At 31.5% G+C, this 16,084-nt stretch overlaps 1 protein-coding gene across 1 annotated transcript; it reads left to right on the top strand.

Moving 5' to 3' along the window:
• The first annotated feature begins 332 nt into the window (after positions 1 to 332).
• Positions 333 to 9,593, top strand: LOC140445505 (chromobox protein homolog 3-like). Its single transcript, XM_072537559.1, has 3 exons — positions 333 to 493; positions 2,278 to 2,577; positions 8,753 to 9,593. Exons 2-3 carry the CDS (start codon positions 2,281 to 2,283, stop codon positions 9,407 to 9,409), a joined length of 954 nt encoding a protein of 317 aa, XP_072393660.1. The 5' UTR covers positions 333 to 493; positions 2,278 to 2,280; the 3' UTR covers positions 9,410 to 9,593.
• Positions 9,594 to 16,084: the final 6,491 nt, after the last annotated feature.

The following is a 16,084-nucleotide window of genomic DNA, read 5'->3' as shown; positions in this document are numbered from 1 at the left end:
CGAATTTTTAATAGAAAATAATACAGTTTGAGTTTGCTCCATTCGAGTTATATAATTGAATGTAATATTATGTAATTAGAATATACAAAAATATTAAATAAATATACTATTTTTAACTGAGGAAGGGTACATTAATAAAATAATATTCTACTCTACAATGCTTTCAATATTATAATATAGTTTCCTTAAAGTTTAATTTGAATGTAATATAATGGCAATTTACTGCTATTAACAATTATATACATTTTTTATATTCTTGCACTTTTGTAAAAACCCCCTATTTTATTTTTTATTAACATAAGCACTACGATAAACTGGGAAAGTCAACAGCTGTCATTTCTGTTGGTTGGCATTATTTTGGCGCTTTTAGAAACCAACGAATATATTGTACCGCCACCGCCATTTTGTTAAGTTTCGGCGTCTATTTCTATTTGCTCAGGTCCAGTTCTGTTGTTGTGTGTTTAGTGCATATTACTATTTTAAGAAATTCATTGTAAGTAATTTATAAAGTTGTTTTAAGGTATATAGTATACCTCTTCACTAATTTAAAATTTTGATAATACCATTTTAATCGGTTATCTCAAATTTTGCCACAACTTTTGCATGAGTCTTGAATAAGCATTTTATAAATATTCTTGTAACTAAAAACGTAGTGCTAATTGAAATCGAAATAAACCTGAACTCAAAGGCAAGAAATTCATGTTTTCATCTGTTTGTAAAATGTACACTATACGTCTATAAATACTGGTGCTTATTAAATAAGAATGCCTAGTTTTTTTTTGTAGGTTCCTGCTCTTGTATATTCCTGTTCTGTTGTATGTTCAGTATTTGTCGTATATCATTATTTATTTATTCTGACTTGCAGTAATTTATAGACATTTCTTGAATAGAAATTTAAATTTGAATGACATAATATCGTAGTATGTAGTCACTTCCCCGGGAAAAAAATTGAAAGAATTTAAAAATTACTTCTTTTATATTATAAATTGCTCTTTTTAGTTTGTGTACTCTTCATAACAATAACCCAACGATATATAGCTAAGCAATAAATTATTAATATACTATTAGTATACAGACACACATACAAATCATTTCTTGTTTCCATAGCTGCAGTTGAAGCTATGTAGGACTACTGTGCCTGTGTTTCTATTATATTGGGTTCTAACAAGAAAAGTAGACTCCTACAATCTACTTCATCTGTTAGAACCGACATTAGTTGTGTTTTGTAAAAGTATCACATTCACAAACATTTTTATGAATGTTTTTAATATGGATTCTTTAAAGTTCTTTATAACAGAATTGTTTAGACCTTTGATTAAAATATTTTTAAAAATAAAATATTAATAGCAATAAAAGTGGGAACACTGCATTACAATGCTTACATTACATACTGATAAACACACAGTAAGAGTAGTATTAAACTTCCTGTACCATACTGCATATGAGTAGAATTATACCCAAGCAAATAAATGTAAGGCACTTAAGCTTATACTACTTTTTCCAATTTAGTTAATCCAATCAGTTTTCTCTATTTGATACCCAGGATAAATAGGAAACAAATATGAATGTATTTATTACTGTCACATTTTTCAATACGGCCTAATCTTGTATTAATTACACTATTGATGTGAGAACTTTACATTTGAGATCAATACTGTGGAAGTCATAGCTCAGTACCTAGGTACTGGATTGCCAAACAGAAATTTTTTTAATGTCCAATTTAACGTGAGCCACCATGCTTGAGAGGGCACATAAAGCTATTGATCTCAGCTATGTAAGTGTCAGAACAAGTCCTGGCTACTTACGTAGGATTGTCCTCAGGCTTTAGTGTTAACACTAAAAACTGAGCCAGAAAATGTACAAAATGACAATTGTCTGTAGTACTGTTTACAAGAACACATAACTTCAAAAAAACATTAACATATAATAAAATTTTATAAATTGATGGCTTACTACTCACAAACTAAGCATTATCAAATATTAACAATAATATGGAGTGGAATCAAATACTATCAAAATTAAAAGTAATGTCCATATAATTTTCTACAATTAGTCCTCTTTTAAAATATCCTTATGATTCTATTGTAGCTATTTAAATAAAACTTAATCAGTATATTTGTTCTCCAATGCAATTCGTTAGATATTTTTAAAAACTTTACTCATTTGGGTAGACAAACAATATTTTGAGTTTATGGAAAAAGCACCTGGCATTTAACCAGTTTTTTAAAATTTTAAGAACGTTATTAAAATTATTACAAAATATGTATAATTTTTTAGGCAATGGGCAAAAAGAAGGTAGAGGAGAGTGAAAGTGAAGAGGAGTACTCTGTAGAAAAAATTATTGATAGGAGAGTTGTAGATGGAAAAGTAGAGTATTATCTTAAATGGAAAGGTTATTCAGAAGACGACAACACTTGGGAGCCTGAGGACAATCTAGATTGTCCTGAACTTATTTCTGAGTTTGAGAGAAATCGTAAAAGTAAAAAAGCTGCTGGGAAAGAAAAGAAAAGGACCAGAGATAATTCTACTTCTTCTGTAGAGTCAAACAATTCATCTACCAAAGAAAAAGAAAAAAAGGTAAGTAGTGGTGATAACATATTCACATAGATGTTTTCATTTACCACCAACTTATAACATTAGTCATTCTTTAATTCACTAAGTAGTGTGTTGAATTCCAGTTTTCAACTTGGGTGATGGATTTTAATTTTTGTTTATAATTTATTAAAGAAAAGGAAATACCATATTTTGTATTCAGAAACAATATAGTTTGCATCTTTAAAAATGTTTCATTATGTGTATAACAATATAAAAAAATAAAAATTGTTTTGAAATGTTTATTTTTTAATGAAGCCATATTTAAAAAATCCTGAAAGATGAAGATAATCTGAAAGGGGATGTATATATTTTTATATTTCAAAAACAATTTTCTAAACTGTTAAACAACTGTTTTATATATATTGTGCTATATGCTCCTCATTCTAAAAAAATGTTCACATACTTAAACTAGATTTTTTGGTCCAGTGGATTGGTTATAAATAGATTCACATAAACCTCTATAAAAAAGAATAGGCAATAGAAGAGGACATGTTTGAAGAAAAAACTAGAGATTGTTAATGTTCTCTATATAAAGGAATTGCTGTAATACACCAAAATGTACAATATATTGGTAATCAAATTGATTACTAGAAGAACTCTTCTAGTACCGATAATGTAAATTATTACTGAGCCTCAAAGGACCCCAGTCTTTGGTCTAATTAATTTATGTATTTATGGAAATAATTTTTATAGAGGTTGAAAATTAACAAGGTGGTGCAACAGTGTAGTTGAAAGGGGAAGTGACAAAGAAAGAGAAGATATAAAATCTATGCCCCCCAGTAATATTTTAGAATGTGCAGCCTGTGAAGTAATAATTCAGGTCTAGTTATTTGTTCATAACATAGTTCATCAAACTCACATTTTTACACACATTTAAAATTAAGAAAATATATTAATTGATAATAGGTTGCCCTGTGAATATTTTTAATTCAATTAATAGTAATTAGTTTTTGACAAATATTTTATTTCGTTAATTTATTTTTTTAAATAAAATACGCTGCTCATGACATATAGTTCGTCCCAAACCCTTCTTTCAGTGCGTCATAGTTGATCGAATTCTCTATAACACATTAAGCTAGAAGTGACAGAAAAAAACGTGAGTCTGTGATTATTATACATAGAACTTAGAAAATTATTTATCGTAAAGCTAATTCTACTTACGGGTGTATAATTGGTTGGAGTTTAGAATACGCTAAAAAGATATCCAATCGATGATGCGCATATATAATTTGACGCAGAAGGTCTCGATCTTGACAGTACTTTCACAACGTCAACTGATAAAATAATTGTCATTCCAGGTTAGTATTATCAGACATTTTACAGTGAAAATTTAATTTTGTATTTATTGTCATAAAAATATTTTAAATATGCCGAGATATATCGAGAAAGAACAAAGACTAATATTTAAATTATTAAATTATTTTCAATTAGAAAAAGAGGGATTACGATCCTGCAACTGTCAAATTTAACTAAAATGACATGCAATAATTTTCTACATTCTTAAAATCCTATATTATGTCAAAATTAGTGACGCACTGAAAGAAGGGTTTGGGACAGACTGTATATACATGTTTTTATATCAAATTAAAGCTAATTTTTTCTTAATATGATATATGGTTGCCTGAGAAAAATGGTCAAAAACTAGATTTGCCAGCTCTTAAAAATGCGTGATATCATACGTAAATTAAAATAGAGTTACAGCATAACGACACTTATTTGACAAGTGATAATATGTATATTATTATATATCAATGGACGCATGATTTAAAAACACACAACTGGACTTCAAACCAGTAGTGTTGCATGCTAGCTGTCTTATTTTCTCTTGATTCCTCGTGTTTTTAACAGCTGAAACCCCAAATTTTTGACCATTTTTTCTCAGGCAAACTTATCGTATTAAGAAAAAAATTAGCTTTAATTTAATATAAAATTTGATTTGATTGTATTTAAATTTTGAATTGAATTTGAATTTTTTTGAGTTCCTGTTTTATTACAATGAAATGAGAATATATTGCAAATAAGTTTTTGTTGAAAACTTGTTACCTAATATTTAATATTTAATTTTTTTTAATATATATCATAATTTCTATTATTTTTTCATCAAGTCCAAAAAAGGGTAATCTCTGGTGGGAATTGAACACTAATCTGCTGGTCAATAGACGTTGGTCTAACCATTTTACCAACTCCACACACAATAATTGTTTTCTGCCATAACCTATCTTTTAGTTTAGTAAAATATATTAGTTGTTATTTTTATTAGTTTGATTTGTAATTAACACATTGCCTGCCACACGCCTTTCTCAAAAAATTTCATGGGGCGCCACACCAAAAAAGTTGTTCAATTCTTGGAGGCCATGACTGAAATTTTTATGGTGAGGTTATGTCAATCATATATGACATGACACAATAGATTTTGAATACCCTTCTATCACTCAAAATTACGTGAAAGTATATAGATTTTTGGAATATATGGAAGCAATTTTGTTGTTGTGGGGTCCAGTGATACTTCATTAAAACATTGGTGGCGCTCCAAGAAATATTTTTCCATGAAAAATTAAAATAAAAAAATAGTTTTTATTTTTGCCATATAAAAATGAAACAAACAGAAAAATATAAATTTATTACTTATGAATATTTTTAAGGCAGTCCATGCACATATAAGGTTGATCAGGATACCCACAGCAATAAGTCATTACTTTTTTCACTTTCTTTCTGGCTTCCGATCTTCCTAGAGAACCAATCAAATGTCTAACAAGGCTTGCAAATATGACGAATTTTTTTGTCTTTGGTCAATGCATGTCCTGTTTTTTTTATAGGTTCTTCTCTTGGTTCTATGTCTAACAGAACCAGCTGTTCTCTGAACCTTCGTATTTGCATCTTCTTTTTCTTGGAAACCATTTTCATTACCAGGTAAGCATTGACAATACTAATGCCGAGGAGATATTCCATGGCCAGCTTCCTAAACCACTTTACCCCTTTTTCTTAAAGTTTTCGCATAAGACATGCGTTCAGATATGTCTATGCCAGATTTTCCCCGATGGTAAGCTACTACCATACTTGGGTTTTATTTTAGTTTCCTTTCTCTTCTTTTTCTTAAGTTGTTTACTAGTTGATGGTGTCGATGTGGTTGTGTTCTCTTTATTTTGTGAAGTATCAATCAAGTCAGGAGCATGTTTGGTAGACAGTAATTTTACATCACGAGTATCTCGCTACTTAGAATTACTATTCCATTTTCGTCTTCTCTACTTACAGATTCACCTTTCTTCAGCTTTTTCATGATACCTTCTTTTGGAAAATGTTTTCTTAAGGTCCTAACAGTACCGATTAAATGCGTATTTTGATTTAAGAGCGATAAAGCCAAGGGGTAACTAGTGTAGAAGTTATCAACAAACAACGTACAACCGTGATTTAGAAGGCCGTGCGACAATTTTAGACACACATGATGACCCAAACCTAAATTTGTGTCAATGTTTCTGCATTGCCTTCAGAAATGCTCGTAGTCCAGGTATATCCATTTGTTACACAAAGTTTGAATAATTTTATCCCATATCGGCGGGCTTTATTGGGAATATATTGATAAAAATTAATCTACCTCATGGTACCAAAGTTTCATCAATAACAAAGTTCTCACCTGAGGTGTACACCTCATGGTACCAAAGTTTCATCAATAACAAAGTTCTCACCTGAGGTGTACACATTTTGATATTTGTATTCTTTTCATCAACCAAAGATTTGAGTTTATCAATACGACTTATAGTAGGTGTCTCTGGATCTGTAAAATGTATAAACTTCAGCAACAATTCATATCTGTTTCGAGACATTATTTTAGGTGTCAGGAGAATATTATAAATACTCTTGGTAGACCAGTAAGCTTGAATCTTTCATATCTTTACCAGACCCATCCATAAAGTGAGGTCCAGAAATTTTTTTATTTCAGTACTATTCGTAGGAATCCATTTTGTTAATCTTGACCCACGTTGTATGCTAGTGTTCTCGATTACCCTTGCTGCATATTTATTTGTAAATTCCACAATATTAATTATAATCTCATCATTTACAAACAAGCAGTATGCCTCATAAGCTGTTATATATTCAGGGATGTCAATTTTTAGTCCAGAAGGCCCTAAAAAATTATAATTGATTTATTCATTCAGAAAATTACTTATATTCATATTACCTTGAAAAGAAAAAGTTTTATGACATCCTGTATATTCTGACCACTGGAGATTATAACTGTGAGGATCATTTTTATTTTCTGGTTCTAGAACATTTATTTCTAAAGCCTCTTTATCTTCATTTTCTGCCTCTTCTCTTTCTTCCTCCTCTTGCATATAATGTAGTAATGTTTCAATACTATCATTGCTGGGTTCTTCTTCAGAGGGAAGCCAATCTTCGTCTGAATCATCTAACCCAAAATTATCATTGGCACTACCTGTACTGCTTTCACTGTATTGTAATTGATCATCTTCATCACTTTCTAATAAAGCAGCTTCCAATTGTTGCTCTGTCAAATACTTTTGAGACTTTTGCTTGGACATCATATTTTTTCAACAAAGTGAACAAGTACCCAAATTGTAAATTAAGATACAAATACCTATTAGTTTTTTATCATGCAATAATTTTTTGCTGTGGCCTCCCACGAACTTTATTAGAAAATGCCTGTGGCCCCCAGTGAAACAATGTTGTCACTCATATATGACCAACATGACCAACAGCAAAAAATTTCTGTCAGTCAATTTTGGGTGACGTGGCAGGCAATGTGTTAAAATGGTTACTAATTAATATTTTTTTTACCAGCAACTGTCTTAATTTATTTAATCATTTGTTTTAACATGGGAAATTAAAATAAAGTGTTTTTCGACATCATATGTATGTCTTCCATTTTTTGATTCATTTTGCCCAGTCTTAATGCATTGTATACTACCCATTGCTGATTGATATTATGCACTCTTTGGTGTATTTGAAACTCTAACTTCTGGAACCAATATTATCCCATTTTTGACACTGACAAAGAGCTTTGAAAGCATAATACCACTTTTTTAAAATTATTCTGTATCACAATTTAGATAATATTCTATAAGTAGATCTGAAGAAGTTGATCTTGAAAATCTATACTGAAGTTTTTTAAGAATAATTGAAGCATGAGTATGAAATTTTCCAAACTCTACAAAAAATGAATTTTAATGGTATATTATCAATAAAATCCAGATTTTTCCCCTAGGTAGCTCTCATTCCACCTAAGGGGAAGTTCACTCATCCCAGATACCTAAAGTATCAAATGAATTGAGCTCTGGTGGGATTTCTCTGTGTTAATAAAATTATTGTTATGTCTCAGTGAAAACTAACTATCTTATATACTGCATATCAGAGAAAATGGGCAACCCACAAAATTTAAGAAATTTTTTTATCAAATTAAATCTATTGTATATTGAGTCAGTTACTCTTGTAGCACATCACCTGACATTAATCATTAGTAACAAATGGAAAACAAGAAAACCTTTGAAAAAGTAATAAAGTAGTAGTCTCCCGTTTTATACCGCTGTCGCGGCTTTGGGAGTATAGCAGGGTAGTCTGCTATATCTAGGGCCTACGGTATACAAGGAAGGTAACATGGCCAGTGCTACGCTTCAACCGTCTATTATTACCCCTGGTTTTACCCAAGGTACTCATTTTTATTCAGGCTGAGTCAACCTGGGGCCTATAGACATTTTTAAAATGTCTAGATGTTCTTGCCGGCGGTGGGATTCGAACCCCGGACCACCGGCTTGCGAGGCGAGCATCCTACCGCTTGCGCTACGCAGGCCAGAAAAAGTAATAAATTTTTTGAAAATTTTGATGTATCATTACAGTTAACAATAATTGAATTATGAGTCAAAAAAGGCAAGTATCACCCATTTCAATAATGTGTGTTGCTTTCTCTATTTCCTAAATTTTCTGGATGGCCTGTTTTCTCTGATGCTCAGTGTAAAAATAAAGTTTTACTAGGTGCTTTTAAACACAAGTAAAAACTTACATTTTATGTGTCCTTTGAATCTTGCAATTTTAAAATAGTGAATACTCATTTTATGAACCTCAAAATATATCGTTTACTACCACTACTAATTGTAATCTGAAATGATTAAAATAAAAAACAAAATAATGGTTTATTTCTTTTCAGAAAAAGAAAGGTCGTTCCCCATCACCAGAGTCTGAGAGTGAACCCAGTTCTAAAAAATCAAAAATAGATGACTCAGATGATGACAAAAAGAGCAAAAAGAAATCAAAAGATGCCGATTCTGATGATGATAAAGGAAAAAAGTCAAAGAAAAAAGATAAAGGTTCTGATTCAGAAGATGAGAAGTCAAAAAAGTCAAAGAAAAAAGATAAAGATTCTGATTCAGACGATGAAAAAAAGAAAAAGAAAAGAAAAAGTGGTCCCAAATCTCGCAAAGCTGCCATTTCAGATGATTCTGACGAAGATGATGCACCAAAAAAGAAAACTGAAAGTCGAGGAAAAAAAGATGAAGAGAAATCTAAGAAGAAAGCTGATGATTCTGATGATGATGATCCGAAAAAGAGCAAAAAAGTTGACAATAAGGAAAAAAAGGGTGCTAAACCTAAGGACAAAGAGAAGTCAGCATTTGACAAAGGTTTAGAGGCTGATAAAATTATTGGAGCATCTGACACAAGTGGTCAATTGATGTTCTTGATGAAATGGAAGGGTACTGATGATACTGATTTAGTGTATGCAAAACAAGCTAATTTGAAATGCCCACAGGTGGTCATTAAATTCTATGAAGAAAGAATTGCATGGCATACACCAGACGACTTCTAATTTTATTTAGTAATAGATCCTATTGTAGATTTAATTTCTTACTATTTGAATAGGTAGAGTTATGTTTTATATTTTAACCTATAATTTACATTTTTTAAAACAAAAAATCACGACTTGAGTTTTTGTATTAAATAAATTACATGTTAACACATTAATTTGTGAAATATAAAATCTGTAAAATCAATTTATTGTCTCAATATTCTTTAGATTAATCCCAAAAGATATCAATATATAAGCAAATCGTAGGTTATTTTAGAAATTTATTATTGATACTATAGTTGTGGATGCAAAATATCCATCAGAACTCGAACAAGCTGTAGGAAGTACCAAAGGAGGTGAAGGAAGGCTCAGTTTAGGGCAAAAAGAGAATCCTGGAGAAGACATTGCGATGAGATGTAACTGACTGCAGAAATATCGAGGCTCTATAGAATTCTCTCAAAGAATGCCAGATAAGTATTCTGTCACTCCAAAAGGAGTCCAGTGAATACACTCAAAATGGTGAAGAGACTCCGAAAGAATGTTTCAGGGTGAGTCTAAAACAAAACTAGAGAAGGTAATTGACCTACACAAAACATGTAATGAAATTGTGTTGAATTGAATTGCGTTAAATAAACTGCGCCTAATTTCTAACTGCGGTTAATCTTAGATTAATCAATAGAGTCCACTCTATCTTTTCCAGTGCGTCATGATTCATTTTCAAACAAGTTAAATCAAAATATTAAATGACTATTGATACCTACTACTGTCAATGTAATAATAACGAATTGGCTGTTATCCCGGTGGATGTGTTTTATATAGTTAAATTTAGTAAATATATTATTTTTATTATCATTTTTGTGTATTTGGATTAGTATTCTTTGGGAATAGGAATAATAAAATATGATGAAAAGAAGATTAAAAAATAATCTTAATATTATTTCTACACTCTGCCAAAATAAGTAATTTTGTATCAAGTTTATTCTATTGTCACATAGTGTCGAACGCGGTTATAATCTGGATGGGTGACGTTTACGAAACGATGTAGCTGTGAAACACCTCATATTTTTGCCTTACTTTTTTTTAATTCTTGGTATTATTTTAAGAACTTTTTTGGAAAACAGTAAGTATTAAAATAAGTTTAATATTAAAAAAATACAAATAAACTGTTTAAAATATATTTATTTCGTTGAAATCATATCGATGGCCTGGTTCCAAAAGTGGCTAACTACAAAACCGTCGTTTTCGATTAAACGAAATTTTAAGTTTAACCCCGTCGATTAAATTAGGCCTTTCAAATCGAATTATTTCCCTATAAAATATTAGGTAGTAATACTGACAAACACTGTAGATATAAGAATAATAAATAGTTCTTTAAATTACTCGTCTGGGGAGGGTTTTTCGTAATAAAATGCACGTAGCTACATCTGGAACTTAACTTTATTTTTAAATTGAAAAATGAATACATCTACAATATTACAACTACAGTAAAATTTATAAAAATCAGTAATAAATAAACAACGGTGTAAACTTCTTGTAAAATAAATATTTAAAAAAAAATTTAGCTTTTGGTCATTTATATCGGGTAATACCGTCTCGTCCTCAATATTTCGATCTCCAATTAAATATATAAAAGGCTCTGCAATCGTCGGGAAAATTTGCGGCACTTCTGATTTCTTTTAGGTTTTGAAGTTTTACAGCTGTTATTCTTTTTGACGTGACAACGTCTTAAATTAGGTTGTGGCTCGGAGTCATTTAAGAAAAAGTGTAACGCCCGCTCACGTCTGTTACAGTGAGTCGCCGAACGAGAGAGAGGCCCGCCGGACCGGCGAATGCCTTGCGTCTCTCTCCCACTCAAACATGATCGGTCCGCTGCGCGCGGCACTAGAGAATTAGGCGCGTTGAATCGCTAAAGTTGAAAATCGTTAAAAGTATCGTCAGCTGTGTCTGTAGTGAAAATGTGGAGTGCTTAGATTCGTCATTTACAACAACTACAACAATAAAGGTAAATAATTGTACACTAATATTTCATTATCGTAAACTTTGATTAATTGTTAGATTGACACAAAAGTTGAGAAACTGAGTTTATAGGTTATGTCATACTATTGACAAATGTTGATAGTGTTAAGTAAATTATTAGTTTAAATCACTCTGCAATCAATCGTAATTCAGTCGATTGAGAAGAAACAGCGCGTATTGCTAGTCAAACATTTAAAATAACAAATTATAACTTCTAACCTGTCAAAACAGGGCGACCAAACAAACGAACTAAACCGACCAATCACCACGCGCGGAGTTAGAATTTAACTGTGTTTAGCAAGAATTTCAAATTCCAATTTTAGTAAATGTTTTAATTTTCAACTTTACCATTTACATTTACAAATTTTAATTAATTTCAAATTTATTTAGCAAAAATTTGAACCTTCGATCTGAATAAGTGTTTTGATTTTCAAATTGATTCTTTAAAATTAAAAATATTAAAATATATATAATCAGAAGTGAACGTCACATAACATTATCTGTACTTATTATTATTTAATATGTAGGCAAATACATGTGACCATACGGAGATAGTCATTTTTTATAACTGAAAAAAATAAATATATAAAATACTGGTAGCAAACAAATAACTTCAATGATCGATATCTCCGCAACTAATTGATATATCGAAAAAATTTTCAAATAAATTTTGTAGAAAATAATAAGATCAATAATATAATATAAAATAAATAATATATAAAATATAAATAATATATAAAATAATAATATATAATATATAAAATAATATATAAAAAAGACGTTGTCACGTAAAATCTTCGCCCGTAAAACCGACTTTACAGGCAACCGATTTTTTCTTCAAACAAAGGCTTGAAAAGAAATATGGGATCAAACAAACACAAATCTTAAAAGCATCAAACCAGACGTATCTTCAAAAAATCTTCCTATACCACCAAAACGAAAATACCAGGTAATTATCAGCAGACTCCGGCTTGGGCATACACGACTTACGCACGGCTACATAATCTCCCAAACAACCACTACCAATGTCCCAAAGATGCCAAACACCTTTCACAGTCAACCATATAATAATAGAATGCCCAGAGTACACCTCAGCCAAGGCGATATTCAAGATACCCAACAACCTGAAAGAAGCACTGAACCTCAACCTGAAGTACATGCATAAAAAAGGCTTGAAACAATTTTTCATTGTGGACGTAACTCTTCGACCCCTACGGGGAACAATCAATATTTTGTGAAATACTTCTTCGTCTAAATAGGTTTTAACGTGCATCACAAAAGGATTACGTTTTTCATAACGAATCCACTTAATGCCACGCCAATTAATCAGTTCCATTTTCAGCTTTGTTTCGATTAACCATTATAAGTTTTGCAAGGGGTTTCCAATCATTAAAGGTAAGGTCAGGTGTTGTATAAACTTCATATTTTTGAGCATTTCCTTTTGCGTTCTTTGCAATAGTTCATGTATGTGGCAAGTATACAGGGATATTTTTGGCCGCGGTTTCTATTCTAGTATGCATTGAGTCACATTACATTTGACCGTGACCAGAGATAAGAAATTTTTGATCGATTACTTCAATAGGTAAAGCCTGAAACAAGCAAGACATTACTTCGGAGGGCCCACGTCCAACCTCAATATCACTCCACATGAAACATTTACCAGTATTGAAAATCATAAAATTATAAGTAGCAAGTTTCGTTCTATAAAATAGAAGCGGATTTGTCGGATCTGTTTGAACGTACAGGACCTGTTGCAGGTGAAAATTACAGGCATGTATGGTTGAGTCATTTAACGCAGCGGCAATTTTATCAGATTTTTTTTTCATCTCTTGCCCTGTTCTTTAGTTGTATGTGGCAATCGTAATTCTGCTGTAGCGTGTGCTTGTCTGCAGGATTTGCTTTTTCATAGTACATGTCACACACTGATCTTTCTTTGGTGTATGAAAGGATAAATTAAAATGGTTATTAAATACTTTTCGGTAGTACTTCAAGTAGTACGATTCTTTAAGACAAGTTTTATTGTTTATGTTTACCATGCACTCTGATTGATAAAGTTTGAACATGGAAGAAATATTGAATTTTGGATCTAAGTAAAATCTTTTTGAATCTTTGCGGCAATAATGCGATTCCATAGTGAGAATCTTTTTGATATGTTCTTTTAAAAATATTAGTGATTCATCGGATATTTTTGATGTTACATAGCCGCCCCTTTTATCATGTTCAGTAGTAGTACTATTGGGGAAACATTTTTTAATTGCAAAATTTAGTACTCTTTTTTTATGCCTAGAGTTTGTAAAAACATCGTCGTATATACTCTTTGAGGAATATTTTCAATAATAAAATAAAAGTTCTTGATCTTGAATTTTTGTTACGATATTTCTTTTGCAATATCCAACTTCCACTAAACTATTTATAAAATCACGTTGTCTATCAATGTTTCCAAGTTTCCAGTTAGATTTAAAAATAAGAAGTCTCTGTTCCTTGTCTATTTGTGCATTGCATTTGAGCCTATAATTGCAAAATGTTAACAAAAAGAGTAATATTAATATATATATATATATATATATATATATATATATATATATATATATATATATATATATATATATATATATATATATATATATATTACCTACAACTATCATTGCAAGGTTTACCCATTGATTTTCCTGGTCAGTAGTCGTAGTTACCCTTGCTAGTAACATACGGGTTTCCACAGTTTTTTTTTCCATTTTGCGAATGTTTTTTGTTTCAAAGTTTTAGTTGTTTTCGTTTTGGGGTTTTTCGTTCGCTGTAAATATTGGTCTCAATCACTTGGGAATTAGAAATAATTTCGTTGATATTCTCAATATTACTATTTTCATCAATCAGAATGTCATCACTTCTTAAAATATTGGCAGGTATTTTAGTTTCATTTCTTAACTAAACAATATTACCTAACCGAAAATGAGTTCTGCGTATTCTTATTGCTAGGTATATAATCCTTATCACGGTCAGAGTAGTCAGAAGCAGTTACCTCCTTCCTAGGCTGTTCTTTAACACTAGAAGCACCAGCATTTGTGCATACCTAGAAGCACCACCGGCGGTCAAAATGACGGATATTAGAATTTTCTATTGCCAGCCGTTTTTGTATTCTTTTTTATTTGATAAAAACCTATATTGAGTTAATAACTAATAATAAAAGACATATTTAATATATTTAAATAAATTATTTAATTATTTAAGTACAATTTATGCAGTAGCAAAATTTTTCAATTTTGCTTGTACATGACCCACACACAAATTTTTTACATATGACAAATTTCAAATGTTTTATTTTTGTTGCAATTCCCTGTTTGACACTGCTTACGTTTATTATTTGGTGGTTTTTTTTGTATCTCTTGGATTTGTATCCGTTGATGTTGTCCTGCCCTTAGTCATGTGATCTTCTCGCAATTCTTCTGCTAACTGAAGTAGGAAATCCTGCCTAGATATTTGACTGCCCGTAACTTTCTTATACAGAACCCAAGCATTTATTCCTGCCATATCTAAAATATTAAATAAAAACTTGCAATGGCCATCTTCTTGAAGCAGATTTGGTTGAATACAGTCTAGCCATCTGATCTACGTCTACTCCGTATTTTGTCTGGTTGTGGAATATGATGGTTTCCGGTTTTTTCTTTTTATCTGTGCCCACTTTAATATCATTCGAGTGTAAAGAACTCAGCACTAGAACATTTTTGTTGACTTTTCCCTGATACGCCGTTAGCGTCTAGTCTTCGTGTTTTTTGTTTTGTACAATTCCATCTTTACATTTTTAACTGACGGTTGTAACGATGCTCTGATCGTTTAACAGTTCGAACCGTGGGAGTGTCAATATTTGCGCATCCACTTCTACAACGTGACGGCCAAGTGGGATTCAGAACGGCTATTTAAGGCGTGTGAATAGCGGAATTAGAGAGTCTTGTAGCGCTCTAGGCTCCCTGACTCGCCGGTGTAGTGAACCTGCGAGCCATTCCGGACAGAGAGATTTCCGTATTGAGGATCATACTCTGTCCCTAGCCAAGCGGAACCCGTCGGTATTGTGTATTGAACATTGCCATGGGTATGCACAGCTAAATATTTTGTTTGCGAGCGTACTCGGAGCTTTCGCTGAATTGAAGCGAAAGCGAGTATAAATCTGCGCGCGATCGATTTCCCCCATTTCGTTTCTTATTAGTACTAATTAATTTCTTTTCTTTTATAGACGTTCGCCGAGGACTTCGTTCATCGCGGGATCCAGACGGGGACGTAGAATTCGTTTTAGTTTTATTCATTGTATAAGTATTATATATACAACGTAGAATTCCTTTTTATTTTTATTTATTGTAGATATACTAAATTAATAGATTTATTTTTATTTCAAACCTGTGTTTTACTGAGTCTGTCGCCCCGAAAGAGCTACCCATCACACGGTGGAATATCCTTTCTTGTTCGGTTGATTGTTCCAACAATTCTTATAGCCTTCTTTCGTAATTCTTTTGCCAACTTTATGGACGTAAATAAATTATCCGTCGTGACATTTCTTCCTTTATTTATAAATGGTTCCATTAGACGGCTAACAACATGTTCCCCCAGAAGTTGATTGGCTGGTCGTTGTTCATCTTTCCCTAGGTAAGGAAATCCGTTCAACAAATATTTGGACTCGACATCAGCTGCAAG

Source organism: Diabrotica undecimpunctata, chromosome 7 (assembly GCF_040954645.1).
Source record: "Diabrotica undecimpunctata isolate CICGRU chromosome 7, icDiaUnde3, whole genome shotgun sequence".
Lineage (NCBI taxonomy): Eukaryota > Metazoa > Arthropoda > Insecta > Coleoptera > Chrysomelidae > Diabrotica > Diabrotica undecimpunctata.
Note: the sequence above shows the minus strand (reverse complement) of the source record. Positions and strands in the feature narration are given on the sequence as shown.